Source organism: Phycodurus eques, chromosome 19, assembly GCF_024500275.1.
Source record: "Phycodurus eques isolate BA_2022a chromosome 19, UOR_Pequ_1.1, whole genome shotgun sequence".
Lineage (NCBI taxonomy): Eukaryota > Metazoa > Chordata > Actinopteri > Syngnathiformes > Syngnathidae > Phycodurus > Phycodurus eques.
Window position 1 is genome coordinate 11,952,955 of NC_084543.1, and position 15,142 is coordinate 11,968,096.

General features: G+C 40.2%; 1 protein-coding gene across 9 annotated transcripts in view; it reads right to left on the reverse strand.

The window, feature by feature from the left end:
• The window catches only part of kctd17 (potassium channel tetramerization domain containing 17), a 41,527-nt gene that overhangs the window by 21,055 nt on the left and 5,330 nt on the right, over nucleotides 1-15,142 (reverse strand). For 4 of the 9 annotated variants that reach the window (XM_061705506.1, XM_061705505.1, XM_061705510.1 and 1 more), the window contains exons 2-8: nucleotides 10,977-11,085; nucleotides 9,860-9,951; nucleotides 9,226-9,372; nucleotides 8,178-8,303; nucleotides 4,933-5,063; nucleotides 1,154-2,821; nucleotides 178-226 (exon numbers count right to left, since the gene is read on the reverse strand). In XM_061705506.1, coding sequence (XP_061561490.1) covers nucleotides 4,974-5,063; nucleotides 8,178-8,303; nucleotides 9,226-9,372; nucleotides 9,860-9,951; nucleotides 10,977-11,085 — 564 coding nt within the window. In that variant the 3' untranslated portion in view covers nucleotides 178-226; nucleotides 1,154-2,821; nucleotides 4,933-4,973. The other 5 variants (XM_061705512.1, XM_061705511.1, XM_061705507.1 and 2 more) reach the window with 5 other exon arrangements.

Consider the following 15,142-nt stretch of genomic DNA (forward strand, 5'->3'; position numbering starts at 1 on the left):
GGTGAGGGGTCTTCCAAGGGAGATGGCTCAATTTAACCCAGTCCTATGAGCAATTTATCTGAGGCGCAAGACTTTTTTTTTTTTTTTTGGACAGGCTATATCACCAAAATGTATTTGCCCCCAAAATGTAACTACCTTCCTGTAGTGATACTGATAAAGAAAAGTGGCTCAACTTACCTACTGTATTATTATGATCAAGTGTATGGGTGCAGCAAGAGATGGTAAACTAAGAAAGCACATAAAAAAAAAAAAAAGGAAGTTTTATTTTTTTTTTTAAAGTACAGCCATTCATTTACATAAAATACACCAGTTTTTTCAGAATGTTTTGTAATGTCCTGATAAATTAACGTGCCACTTTACTTTGTATGTAAAGTACTGCACATTGAGGCTGTATACTCAGATTAAATCTACATTTGTTTAACATACCGCTCCATCGTTCTTGTTGTACAGAAATAATGAATTGCCCTTTATAAGTTTTACACATCACATACAGCAGGAAGCATTTAACAAGTGGTGTACAAACCCATTAATACTACGTGAGGATGTAGCAAAGCACCCCCGACATGCAAAAAGAGGGCACCCACCCAACTGATGATCACCCATACAACAAAACCCACATTTTATTGTGTGAGACATTTCAAAAGAAACCTTGGTAATAAATAAGACAAACGAATATACAAAACAAAACAACAAACAAAAACAAACAAAATAAAAAAAGTTCGTCAGTTCCTCAACATCTGTATTTGACAAAATATACACCTACATGTTTTTCTACACTATCTTTCACCCTCCTGAAAAACACTACTCTCAAGCACTCAAAATTTAACTTGGACTCAAAATGAGATTGTAAAGTAGGCTTGAAGTGAATTTTAAAAAATGCACTTAAAAATAACTATGACCATTTTGACATCAGTCTTTTGCTGCTTGAACAAGGCACTGAATTATCTATGTTAAAAAATAGCAAAAGTTACAGAACAAAACAGACCTTTTTCAGTCTTAATACCACCGATATGTTTATCATCAGCTAAACATCATTTTATGCTAACATTAATTTTGGTAATCCAGCTAGAAGCATATTGCAAGGATCTTAAAATTTCCAGAACATGCCAGTTTGTATTATTGTCCACAAAAACACAGTTTGCTGTATTTGCACCTTATTTTAAGTGTGATTTTCTTTTTTTAGGGAAAACAACGACAACAACTGCCTGTATGTGTTCCATCACATCTGCCATTGTCACAAGGCTCACACGTTAGCCGCAGCCCTCAAGATGGCTGCAGATGTCTTGAAAGGAGACAATCCCGGTGGGAGGAGACAAATGTTAATTATATTGGGTGGCATTTCATATTCATCTGAAAAATGTGTCACCAAAACACCACGCTTTTACAGCAAAAATTCACCTGGAAATTACTACAAGCATATTTTTTCTATAGCGGAAAATAATGTATTTCTTCAAAGAGAGGCTGTGTGTATTTACATACATAACTGCACAGTACCAGGTGGCTAAGAAGACCTTTGTGTACAAATGTTTTTTTAAAGGGCAGACTTAGATATGCTTCTGTTCTTTGATGGGTCAATGGAAATTTGTTACTTTTGTGTTACAGTGCAATTGCCTCATATGAGTAATTTTCATTTGTGTCGAGGTTTATCCTAGGCTCCTACAAGCAATGCAGCGCATCATGTGTACTTTAATATTTTTAAGTGAAATGTTTTTCACATAAAAAAAATTATCATGCATTTGTTTGTCAGAAGATTACTTATGTGTATTACAAAAATGTATTTTAAAATTGGTTTTATTAAAATGTTTCTTTGTGTAGCTACACTACTCTATTCCAGTTTTCTTGCAGCTATTGGTGTCCGGCCTAAACACCTTCAGTCAAAACACCAACCAAATCAAAGGGTCATGAACCAAACGGAACTTTACAGCTATTTAAAGGTTTACTAGCAACTTCTGTTGCTTTTTATCCTGAGGACAAAAAGGAGAGGTGAGGCGCAGTGGCGATATGGGGCTCTATTTTTGTGACCGGCATAAATCTGGCGTGGCAGGTGGCAAAAAGGCTGGTTAGACGGGGTTTTGGACATTTCATTTTGGGGTAATTTTTGGTAAACGCGTGCAGTGAGCCCTGCAAGCCGCCGCAGATGCGCCATCTACAAAAACGGTGTCAAGAGTGGAGACCAATATTTGAGGAAATACAGTAATCAAACTGAACCATGATTGTGCCTTCAACTCCTACATTGGATAACTTGTTAAAGTAAGGTCCAGTTTCCCCTAGGGCCTACATGATACATTTCCAATCAAGAACTGATAATTAATGGCACTGACCCATTCTAACACCAATTTGAGGCCTTCTCTTTTGTTGTTTTGTATTCGTAGCTACCTGATGTAATACTAGAAAGACTACAGGAATAATGACCATCAGAAAATGCAACATTTGGATGTTAATTCTATGAATGCTTCCATGGCAACAACACCAGGAATTCAGTACATTTCCATCATATTCTGGGCTTGGTCAGGTGGAGTTTGGTCATAAATGTACTTAGTGCCACTTCCCTTCTTGCACCACACAAGCAGGTCCTATTTGTAAAATCCTTGGAAAATATTTTTGAGAGTATTGCTGTACTCAACTAAATATGTTTTGATTCGGTTCATCTTTTTTTAAGTTTTTCAATAAAATGATTAAAAATGCTACAAATCTATTTCCAGCAGCTTTCTGTTGGATACCAGATACACACACATTCCATGTACAGGATGTTGTTTTGAGCCTAAATAAATAATTGAGGTTCTTGTCATGTCTACATCCGGGAGCCGTGGATCTGGAAAAGCTGTGGAAGAAAACAAGACAGTTAGCGACTGGATCCACATTCAATGGCAGTGCATCTTCATTAGTTACAGTATCATCCGGTTGCCATGACAGCAATGATGATGAAAATGGGGACATACGTGATGGCTGGGCCGTGTCAACAAAAATGTACACCACCATGACTTAAAATGTGTTGTGCTCCTGTCTATGTGTGTGCGGTCCTTGTACACAGGAACAGGGAAGAGCATACAGTGTAATGTCAATACTGCTGCACTAAAAGGTCAAGGATATTTCATGTCACAGCATTGGTAATTAGAACCCGTGGCGTCGCTGCACTCATTCGTTATCTATAATGATGGAACAGTGGGAGTGTGTGCACCCACACACACTGGGGCAGTCATGATGACAAACTGGAGTGGAAGAAGACATTTGATCTCTTTTTACAGGGAATGTATCATATTTTCTGAATGGGATTTAATCTCATTTATGCTTTTGACCATTTTAGCGACTGAAATCAATCTTATTCCGATCTAACCATGTATTCTAGGAGGAATCTTCTCATTTGTACAGGCGGCTAAAGGTGATCCACCTTATTTAGCTACAAATGCGACAAAATATTATAAACCCTTTTCAGTCCAATGCAGTGCAGATCTACACCCCTTTAAACTACAATCTTCAATAAGAATTTCCCTTTCTGACAGTGTTAATCTAAACTGAGCATCATTCTCGTATTCAGGTCTCATTCAAACTAATGAAGCACATACAGTATATCATTATTATTTTGGGTTACTGTTATAAGCTCATTCAAACAAACTACAGATGCATCTCAATATATTAAAATATCGTAGAAAAGCTTTATTTTATCATTTATTTCAGCAAGGGAACTGTGAGTAACCTTTCACAGGTAAAAATATTTTAGGGGGCTTTTTTTATGTAAAGTATAGAAGGTACACACTATGGCATTGACCAAAAAGTAAACCTAATGAAAATCGGTTGCGAAATGGACTTAATTTCAATGTCCAAGCATTACCTAATATGAGAACGACGACCTCCTCAACATGACCGCCATGTAGGCATGTTGGTAAGCCGGAAAGCTACAGCGCACTGGCGTGTCTAGTCTTCAAATCTATGGCGCTAACGAGCATAACTAAGCGTTGAAGACATGATGGTCAAACAAGTCAAACTTGCTAAACTATTTTTTTTTTATGGCTGGTTTCTATGGACAAAACTTAAATGCATGTATATCGTTATTACAACAAATATGATATGATATACGTCAACACAACAAAGCTTAAACATTGGATACTGTCATCCTTGGTGGCTTTGTGATGACATCTTGTGTTAAACAAAAGACATTGTAGACATTAAAAGTACGGAAGTGTGCTTTGTCCTAGTCACCTGCTGTAGGATTCTGTTTCCTAAGATTCCTGTTTCGACAAATGCGGAACTTGATAGTGCATATACCAGATTCAATATTTCATGGTGTGTAGTGAATTTATGCAATACATAGGTTTCACTTTTTGAATTGAACTACTGAAATAAATTAAAGCTTTCCACGATACAGCGTCCCTGCTGTGAATAGCGATAATCAGCGAGTAATTGATGCGCCTCGAAAAGATTTGGACTGCAATTGCCTATAGATGCCATAAGATGAGAGCAAAGCACATTTTTTTTGTGCCTAAATTACGCTTTCAATTCACTTCAATTTAATTCCTTGGCACCAACATGTCACAAGATGGCACCAAAGTAACACAAAAACAGCGAATAAGTGAACTTTAAAAAAAAAAAAAAGCAAATAACAGAATATAGCGTCCCCCCAAAAAATCCACATATAGCTGAATGGCAAAAAGCGACTATGCGTAGGTTCACTGTATTCTAATATTGAGATGCATTTTTGTGGTCGAAACAAAAATGCTTCAATATGGCTCCCATGTGCATGACACGAGTCCAGTGTTTTCCCAGACGGATCATTTCCTGTATGCAACGCTCATTATGTCACTTGACATGCTTTTATTTTCCTTTTTTTCCCTTCCAAAACCCAAAGCAGTGGCATGAAACACCCTGAGCTGACATTGCAGAGTCACATACTAACATATATGCACAGCTCTTGGACTCACTAACACAGTTCCTCACCCTTTCACCGACTCGCTTTGGAACCAAGGAAAATGACTCCCTCATTCTCTAAGCCACTCATTTGGTGTGGTTTCTCTCCCTCCCTCTGCCTCCTCCTCCTTTGCTGCTTCCTTCTCCTGCGTCTCCGTTGGCTGCGCTCAGCAGGAAGGATGAAAGGAAGGGGAAAAGCAAAATGGACAGAAAATGAACAAAAAAATGAATGCTGATGAGTGTCAGTGATCAGGCAGATATATATTTACAGTATATATCCATATGAAAGAGAAGAGTGAGGACAGTGAAACCAGAAGTGGAAGGTCACTTGAAGAGCAGCGTGTGAGTGATGGAGTGGATGACATTTGTAGGTGAGTGACATTTCAAGCTTTTTCAGTGGGGAGTCAGAGCATAACTACAAATACACACAAAAGGTAAACATCACATATACAACAAGGAGAAAGAATCCCACGGTTACACACAGTGGGTACGGAAAGTTTTCAGACCCCCTTAAAATTTTCAATCTTGGTTATATTGCGGCGGCATGGTGGACGACTGGTTAGAGCGTCAGCCTCACAGTTCTGAGGAGCGAGGTTCAATCCGCGGCCCCGCCTGTGTGGAGTTTGCATGTTCTCCCCGTGCCTGCGTGGGTTTTCTCCGGGCACCCCGGTTTCCTCCCACATCCCAAAAACATGCATGAATTGAAGACTCTATATTGCCCGTAGGTGTGAATGTGAGTGCGAATGGTTGTTTGTTTGTATGTGGCCTGCGATTGGCTGGCAACCAGTTCAGGGTGTACCCATCTCCTGCCTGATGATAACTGGGATAGGCTCCAGCACGCCCGCGACCCTAGTGACGAGAAGCGGCTCAGAAAATGGATAGATGGATTGATGATTATATTGCAGCCATTTGTTAAAATCATTTCAGTTCATTTTTTTCCTCAATGTCCACACAGCACCCCATATTGACAGAAAAAATATTGAATTGTTGACATTTTTGCTGATTTATTAAAAAAGAAAAACTGAAATATCACACAGCCATAAGTATTCAGACCCTTTGCTGTGACACTCATATTTAACTTGGGTGCTGTCCATTTCTTCTGATCATCCTTAAAATGGTTCTACACCTTCATTGGAGTCCAGCTGTGTTTGATTATACTGATTGGACCTGATTAGGAAAGCCACACACCTGTCTATACAAGACCTTACAGCTCACAGTGCATGTCAGAGCAAATGAGAATCATGAAGTCAAAGGAACTGCCTGAAGAGCTCATAGACAGATTTGTGGCAAGGCACAGATCTGGCCAAGGTTACAAAAAGATCGGGGCTTTATGGCAGAGTGGCCCGACAGAAGCCTCTCCTCAGTGCAAGACATGAAAGCCCACATGGAGTTTGCAAAAAAAAAAAAAAAAAAAAAACACCTGTAGGACTCCAAGATGGTGAGAAATAAGATTCTCTGGTCTGATGAGACCAAGATAGAAATTGTTGGCATGTGTGGAGAAAAGCAAGCACTGCTCATCACCTGTCCAATCCAGTCCCAACAGTGAAGTATGGTGGTGCCAGCATTATGCTGTGTGGGTGTTTTTCAGCTGCAGGGACAGGACGACTGGTTGTAATTAAAGAAAAGATAAATGCGGTCAGGTACATGGGTATCATGGACGAAAACCTTCTCCAGAGCGCTCAGAATCTCAGACCGGGCCGAAGGTTCACTTTCAAAAAAGACAATGACCCTAAGCACACAGCTAAAATACCGAAGGAGTGGCTTTAGAACAACTTGACTGCTTTTGAATGGCCCGGCCAGAGCCCTGACTTAAACCCAATTGAGCATCTCTGGAAAGACCTGAAAATGGCTGCCCACCAACGTTCACCATCCAACCTGACAGAACTGCAGAGGATCTGCAAGGAGGAATGGCAGAGGATCCCCAAATACAGGTGTGAAAAACTTGTTGCATCATTCCGCAAAAAGATTCATGGCTGTATTAGCTCAAAAGGTGCTTCTACTAAATACTGAGCAAAGGGTCTGAATACTTATGGCTGTGTGATATTTAAATTTTTCTTTTTTAATAAAGCTGCAAAAATTTCAACAATTCCGTTTTTTTCTGTCAATATGGGGTGCTGTGTGTACATTAATGTAGAACAAATTGACTTCAATGATTTTAACAAATGGCTGCAATATAACAAAGAGTGAAACATTTAAGGGGATCTGAAGACTTTCCGTACCCACTGTACATATATGCAGTGTGAAATTATTTTGACACACCTACATTTAATAGACAAATTTGTTTAAATAAACCATATTCTGGCAGCATGGTGAGCGATTGGTTAGCACATCTGCCCCACAGTTCTTAGGACCTGGGTTCAAATCCGGCCCAGTCTGTGTGGAATTTGCATATTCTCCCCGTGCCTGCGTGGGTTTTCTCCAAGTACTCCGGTTTCCTCCCACATCCCAAAACATGCATGGTAGGTTACGAGAAGACTCTAAATTGCCCATAGGTGTGAATGTAAGTGCGCTATAGTTGTTTGTTCATATGTGCCCAGTGATTGGCTGGCGACTGATTCAGGGTGTACCCCGCCTCTCGCTCAAAGATAGCTGGGATAGGCTGCAGCCCGCACGCGACTCTAGTGAGGATAAGCGGCATTGAAAATGGATAGATGGACGGATAAACCCTATTCTCTTCCATCTGCATCCCACAAGGATAAGTTGGCTTTTAAATTGTTTGTCCACAAGGTTGTTTTTTACAATGTATTTAAAATTTTATTTTAAAACATTTTTTAAACACATTTTTATTAGTATCATGTTCTAAAAAATGTACAGGTTTTGAGATGTACAAGGGTTCAATGGAACTATTTAGCTAGTCCTGATTGTCATAATTATAAAAATATCTATTTTTAATATGAAATGAAATAATATTTATATATACATATATTTCATGTTCACTTATTATTACTTTAAACACGTTGAATTATTAATTATTTTGCCCAAAAAGGTATTAATACTTATTGCACTGTTATTTTCTTGTTTATTGGAACGTATGAAAAAATCCTGTAGCTCTTCAGTGGGATACATTGTGGTCTCCCTGCGCATGCATTCCTCAGTTTATTTAGATTTCCCACATGAACATCTCTTTCATGTTTTTTCAAATCAATGCACTTGTGAAATTAGTCCTTAATCTCTACCTGTGTACGTTTTAGTTTTTCTTGGTACTATCATAATATCCCACCCTGGCGTGTGTGTATATATGTGTTTGTTTGTGTATGTGAGAAGGAGCGTTTTACCTTCGTCTTGTGGCTCTGCTCTGTACCAAGCCCAGAACCAGGCGTGTGAAGCTCCTTGGAAACAACACACAGAAACTCAGCCTGATCCTCTGTTCCGTAGCTGTACGACGAGCCAATGTTCACCATCTAAACATACACATACATGGAGAAAGAGAGGTTTTATCAGCAGGAAGTAAAGCTCATCGAGGCGAGACTCTTGTGTTCATGCATGCTGGGTTGGGTCGGGGAGCGGACAGCCGGTTGTTGCACACTCAGCGGTGGACTGGACAAGAAGCATTTTTTACTGGTGCGAACATGTATACATTAAAGATACAGGTGAGCGTCCACATATACTGTACAGTGTGCATTTGAGCAAGGTGGCAAAGCAGGGAAGGAGAGGCTAAATGTAATCGCTAGACTGATTTCTTGGCAGAAAACCTGTGTGCTACTAGTGTCAGGTAAATTAAAGTTGTCCACCTCAAAAGACAAACCCAGGACAGAGAGAAAAAAATGGCATAATTTGTACCTTGTTTAGTCTTACAACTTTAACAGTTCTGTATCATTACTTAGATTAAAGCTTAAACTGACTGGTGTCTCGTATTGAGAGAAGAGCATGGAGCTCCGCAACTAGGACAGAACATGTTTTGGAATGTAGTAAAAAAATAAATATAGCAAAGGATGAAAACAGGAAACAAAAGCTGTTCAAAATGTTACATGCTGACAAATTTACACCAGTCTAACCTCAAAAAGTAATCATTCCACTCAGCAAATACTGATACTTGAATTCACCCCCCGTAAATTGCATTGCATCTTAAGAATTGAATAAAACCACAACTGTACGGATTCTTAACAGAATCAATTGTGGTTTGGGACTGTGGTTGCTGTCTGTGTTTTAAACCTATTTAAGAGGCTCAGTTTGCTTTATCGTCTGCACTTAGCCTGACGCTGAAGTGGAGGATAGATTATGCCTAAGGTTTAGTAAAGCTAATGGTAGTGTAGCAGGCAGGGCTCGGGGCCATGGGGGAGGGGGCAAAGTTGAAGGGTCAGCAGCAGCGTGAGTCCAACCCACAGTCCAGAGCAGTCCAGTGCGGGGCTTTCTGCAGGTGCGCACGCTGACCTGCTCAAACTTCCAGCCGTCGGACATCGTGGAGACCATCTGGGTCAGCTCTTCCTCCTGGCACTGCAACACTCGATAGACGTGCTTGGGGGGAACCTGCTGGACAAAGGACAAGGCAATTGAAATTATTGTAGCACCATCATGTGGAACCAAAATGTCCAAAATGAGCACAAGAGCCAAGAGACATCATTTTAAAAAGAGGAACAAATGAAACTGTCAGTAAATCAGCCTTTTCTATTTTCAGATGAGCGCGCCGCATGTAACCCTAGGCATGTACAGTTAAGTGCAATACAACACAACACAGGGTAAGTGGGAGTATGCTGGGGAGGGCGGGGATTATGTAATTGTGAGTGCAACCACCCTGAAAAAGAAGAAAGAGAAACAAGGGCAGCAGTACTCTCTTTAGAGAAGCACCAATAGCTCAAGTCACTAACAAAGTTGACTGTGAGATCTTACAGATGCACCATGACAGGACTGTTGGTGCAGATACAAACTGTTGCAATATATATTACTGATAGGTGCTACTGTATATAATTTCACAAGATTCATATACAGAGTTCTATAGTACCACTGTGTAAATGTTTACCTGCGTAGACTTGGAGTCCCTCTCTACGATCCGCTCCTTGATGATTTTAATAAGAGGGGTGATGTTGTAGAACTCAGCCTCCTCTAGCACACCTTGGAACAAAAGGAACACATAAGTCAGCTAGTTGTGTGCAGACAGCGAGAAGCCCCCAGTACATGATTTCATTTTTTACATTTTTAACATTGGAAACTAAATTAATATCGTAAGTGGCATGTTGTAAAGTGCATATTGTTTCCCACTGAACTGTGGGAAACTGTCATTTGGTGATGGATTGTGTTAGATTATGTAATATGTGGATGTATTATATGTTTAGCTATTTTCCGCTGATTTGTACTTAACTATCATATGTATGGGAAATGTCTTATTTTCCCAAATAGTCTATTCAAGGAAAAACTATTTATTCTTCCTCTAAAAGATTATCTTGAGTATTTGGGAAAATAAGACATTCAAGGAAAAACAATTTATGTTTCCTCTAAAAGATTATCTTGAGTGATTATCCTGTGGTGTGGGGTGTGTTAAGAGTGCTTTTTCCTCCCAAATCTGCTTGGAAAACAGTCGGGCTCTACAACCATAGATGTTAAATCTGTTCAATATTTATGGTCTAGAATCCTTATGTTTGTGGTGAACACTGAATTCAGCCAAGCAACGGACTCAGTCATTGTGAAGTGAAATGAAATGATAGCCAGTTAGGAAGCGACCTGAAGCTCGCACCTTGGCCGGAAAAAGAGGAGCAACTATGTCATTTACGAATCACCACAATAAAAAAGACAAGGTGATGAGTCTGCAAATGCAATGTAATTACCAGATAAGTTAGCCTAGTATCTTCCATTTTGTTCTATTGCTTCTCTTTCTTCTTCTTGCATTTTCCTGCAGTCTTAATGCACTGTGGCACCATGCTTTCTCTCATGGGTCAGTCTTGGTACTAAGACTGACATCTGGTTTGGGGGAGGAGACTCGCGATGGAGATACTGTATTATGTGTGTGACGTGCTGTGTTCGTTGTAATGTGCTGGGTCTCTCACATTTTAAAAATTGGTTAAGATGTTATAAATAGGTATGTCTGCACACCGCTTAAGATATAAACTGAGTGAATCTACAAAGAGTCAAAGTAGTGACACCTTCTTCAGCTAGTTCCTTGTTGTAGACCAGTTTGCCGTGTCGCAGGTAGTTGAGAATGGGTCCAAAGTACGTGGGGTCTCTGTCAATCACATAAGCTCCTGTCTCATCCTGTTACATAGGAGAACCAAAAAAAGCAGCTATAGTCACATTAGTGTGTTTTGGGAGTGCGTGAATGCAGAGAAATCCACAGTGTGTTGAGTGTGGAAGGGCGGTGGGATGTGACTCGCCAGTGTGGGCCTGACACCAGTGGGCAGGAGCTTCCTGAATGTGTCAGTTTCTTTACAAAACAAAATGGTACACTAGAGTGTCATTTTGTGGAAGGAAACATTACATAACTAAGTAATTCTAAGTCTTTTAGCCACACACACAATACACATTGTTATAGTGTGTTTTTCCACCTTTACTGTAGCTACTGTAAAGAATATTAGTTCAGACAAGTAGATTACGACTACCTGCGGACGTTAAGTACATACCAATCTCTATTCTCAGAACATAACTGGCTACTTGTGCATGTGTTGTGTGGATGTGGACAGACAGGCTTAATACTGATCTAATCGTGACAAAAATAGTGTACAATCAAAGGCAAAATTACAACCCCCCCCCCCAAAAAAAAATAAAACTCCTGTCAAGGCATGTCAAGCAAGGAAAATCAAAACACTTCAACTACCCCATTTTGAACAGCTTTAGGCAGTATAGGAAATGATATGGAAATTCAATTAATATGGTTGTCTTTGCTTTAATTTTGAATGGCGGACACACTATAAAACGCTTATTTTAGATTAGAAAAAAATCTCACGGCACACCACGAACAAAGACATCACAAAGAGCGAATACATAGGTTAACCTGTTAGTGTAGCTTCTTCCTTATGTGGTAAAACATTTAATTGTTCTGCCTGTCACTATATATTGCTGGCGAAGATAGATGAAGAAATATACATTTTAGAGTAAAAATAAAATGTTCGGACCAATTAAGTGAAGTTGGATAATTTCCCGTGGCACAGCTGATGCGGACACATGGCACATCAGTTGGGAATCACTGCACTATTGCATTTAAATGGTTTAACGTAGTAATGTAATTGTAATGGTTGTAGTAAATACTGATGTAGCAATGATGTCATAGTATATGGAAATTGCTGTAATATGTTGTGATATGCAACCTTATATACCTCAATTATTTATTTACTTTGCATTTCGGCTCAGTCCATTAAGCCACACTTTCACACTTCTGTAAGGTGTTCTGGTGTTAACCAATGAGAAAGATAATAGTATGTATAATTTTTGAGACACGTCTTGAAATGTAATTCACAAGATCATCTATCCATCCATCCATCCATCCATTTTCTACACCGCCCACTTCAACTCCGTAGGGTAGCTGGTATGCTGCACCTTGAACTGGTTGCCAGCCAATCGCAGGGCACATATAAACAAACAATCATTCACAATCACATTCACACCTACGAGCAATTTAGAGTCTTCAATTAATCATGCATGTTTTGGGCATGTGGGAGGAAACTGGAGTACCCGGAGAAAACCCACGCAGGCAAAGGGAGAACATGTAAAATCTACACAGCCGAGGCTGGATTTGAGCCTAGGGTCCTCAGAACTGTGTGGTAGCTGTGCTAACCAGTCATCCACCGTGTCACCTTCACAAGATCAATTAGGTCATTTTACTAAATGAGATGTTTATGAAGGCAAATCTATTTGCGTATCTAAAATATCATACTATATTTTAAAATAAGTTCACCTAACCGGCACGGTAGACGACTGGTTAGAGCGTCTGCCTCACAGTTCTGAGGACCAGGGTTTAATCCCCGACCCCGCCTTTGTGGAGTTTGCATGTTCTCCCCGTGCCTGCGTGGGTTTTCTTCGGGCACTCCGGTTTCCTCCCACATCCCAAAATCATGCATGGTAGGTTAACTGAAGACTCAAAATTGCCCGTAGGTGTGAATGTGAGTGCGAATGGTTGTTTGTTTATATGTGCCCTGCGATTGGCTGGCAACCAGTTCAGGGTGTACCCCGCCTCCTGCCTGATAATAGCTGGGATAGGCTCCAGCAATCCCGCGACCCTTGTGAGGAGAAGTGGCTCAGAATATGGATAGATGGAAGTTCACCTAACTTTCAGAGCACTCTTCAGTCAAATGATGTCAGCATTTTTTTTTTACTAAACATTTGTCCCCCTGTGTGTTATATCATCCCATAACAGATGTCAGGTGATAAAGCGAGTTCAGACTTGTACTGGAATCCACGCTGGCACCGTGAGATGGACGCGTCACTTGCAGTAAACTTCAAGGGGGCGGGAAAAGGCAGAAATGCGCCCGGACACGACTTGTTTAAAACTCATCTGCTTGATCTGCTGAAATATTTAATCAGCATCAAAACCTAAATCGAAACAATCTGCATAAAGACTATTATGTGGTTGTAATCTACAATCCTGTTACACCTGATCGTGTAACATCATCCAAGCATCAAGATGGACATCAACCTTAACCTCATCATGTAATTGGCTTGATCAGTCAGGGTTCAACTTGGGTGGCATTAACACCACAAGAATTGTTGATGGAGCAGCAAAGCATCTTAATAGCAGTAATCTCATTAAAACAGTCACACACTCAGACGATGCGTGCGCACGCATGGGTTTAAGAAACAGCGGAAGACCCAAGAGGCGTAGCAGACATAATGCAGACTCCAGCACAGAGAATTAGGAGCGTGTCTCCAGAGATGGACAAAAACACCTGACTTGAACCTACAGACTAGCTTTAATTGGTGGGACAATGTGCTGCAACAAGTGTAATGGAAGAATTTTAAATATGAATGGGCATTTGACTGAATTTCCTTCATTAATCATGTAGATAATGGATGATGAAAAACACATTTTATCTTTAAGGGGTGCAAGAATATCTGCCAGAATGTTGTGAAGTCCTGTTTAAGCAGAATAATATTGCTTGCAGGTGTGCAATAGAGTGGATGTAGTGCAGCTTTTCACAGGAAAGTCATGTTCTTCTTTTTCAATTGACACACTAGTCGAAACTGACTCAATCATCATTATTCAGCACTAATTCACTTTCACAACATAATCACTCTAAATTGGTGATGTCTATTCTCCATTAACTAAATCGGCATGTGAAATGTTACAATGTCACCTCTTACTTTACATGTGTTTTCATGTGGACCGTAAGTATGGAAAGATGTAACATTATTTTACCCAGAAGAGTGAGGAAAGTTTTGACATTAAAATAAAATCTGTGTATGTGTGACACAACCTTAGAATTTGAAATTAGGTGTGTTTTGCTGGTCTGTTTGGGTGTAAACACCTACAACTTGCATGCATAAAAAAAATAGAAGCCAATAAAGAATGAGGGAGTAAGCAAGTTGTCAAGCAAGCATAAACTTTGACCTGATGTGGAATTAAAAACCTCTCTAGTGGCCAAGCGCGTGGAATAATTTCAAATGTATCCAATTTGGGCTATTTTTACTTGTTATGGGAAAACTGATGTCGGAACAGATTTCAGGCTAGTGTGCAGTTACGTTTTAGGGGTTTGACTGCGACAATGACTTATGCTTACTAGTCATTAATAAGGATTTTGAAGATTAACCTGCTGAAAGAAAATAATTACTAGCTCACATTGATTTCCCCACTTCCACTGTTATTATTCAAATGACCAAGACCAGAATGCATTTGCTTGCAACATACTGATTATGCAATCAAACCATGTTTCCCTTCTGGGCAAGTTGGTAACTGGACTGCAGCTCTGCATTCATCTGACAAACTCGACCTCAATCTGACGTAACTCAGCATGGAACCAAACTGTCTCTCCTGACTGAAAATGCGGAGCTTGTGCCACCGAATAGGAAACAACATAAATAATGACTGCCTAGGATATGATAAACCCACTCAAAACATGTCTATCAAGTGGGGAAAGTCTGCCATCTGGTACAAAATAGTGCCCTAGATATCGACAAACCATGTTCAACCTCACCAATGACTTGCCTTCTTGTTATAGCAGTGTGACAGCAGTGTGATGGAGTCGGAATATTAGTCTACGAGCATGTTGCGCCTTCAGGGTTCAACACTGCGATGTTGGGAGCAGAACAAGAGGCGGGTGAGGAAAGGGGGGCGGGGGGGGGAAAGTGAGTCATCCCTGCTGAGGGTGACTATGGCAAGGAC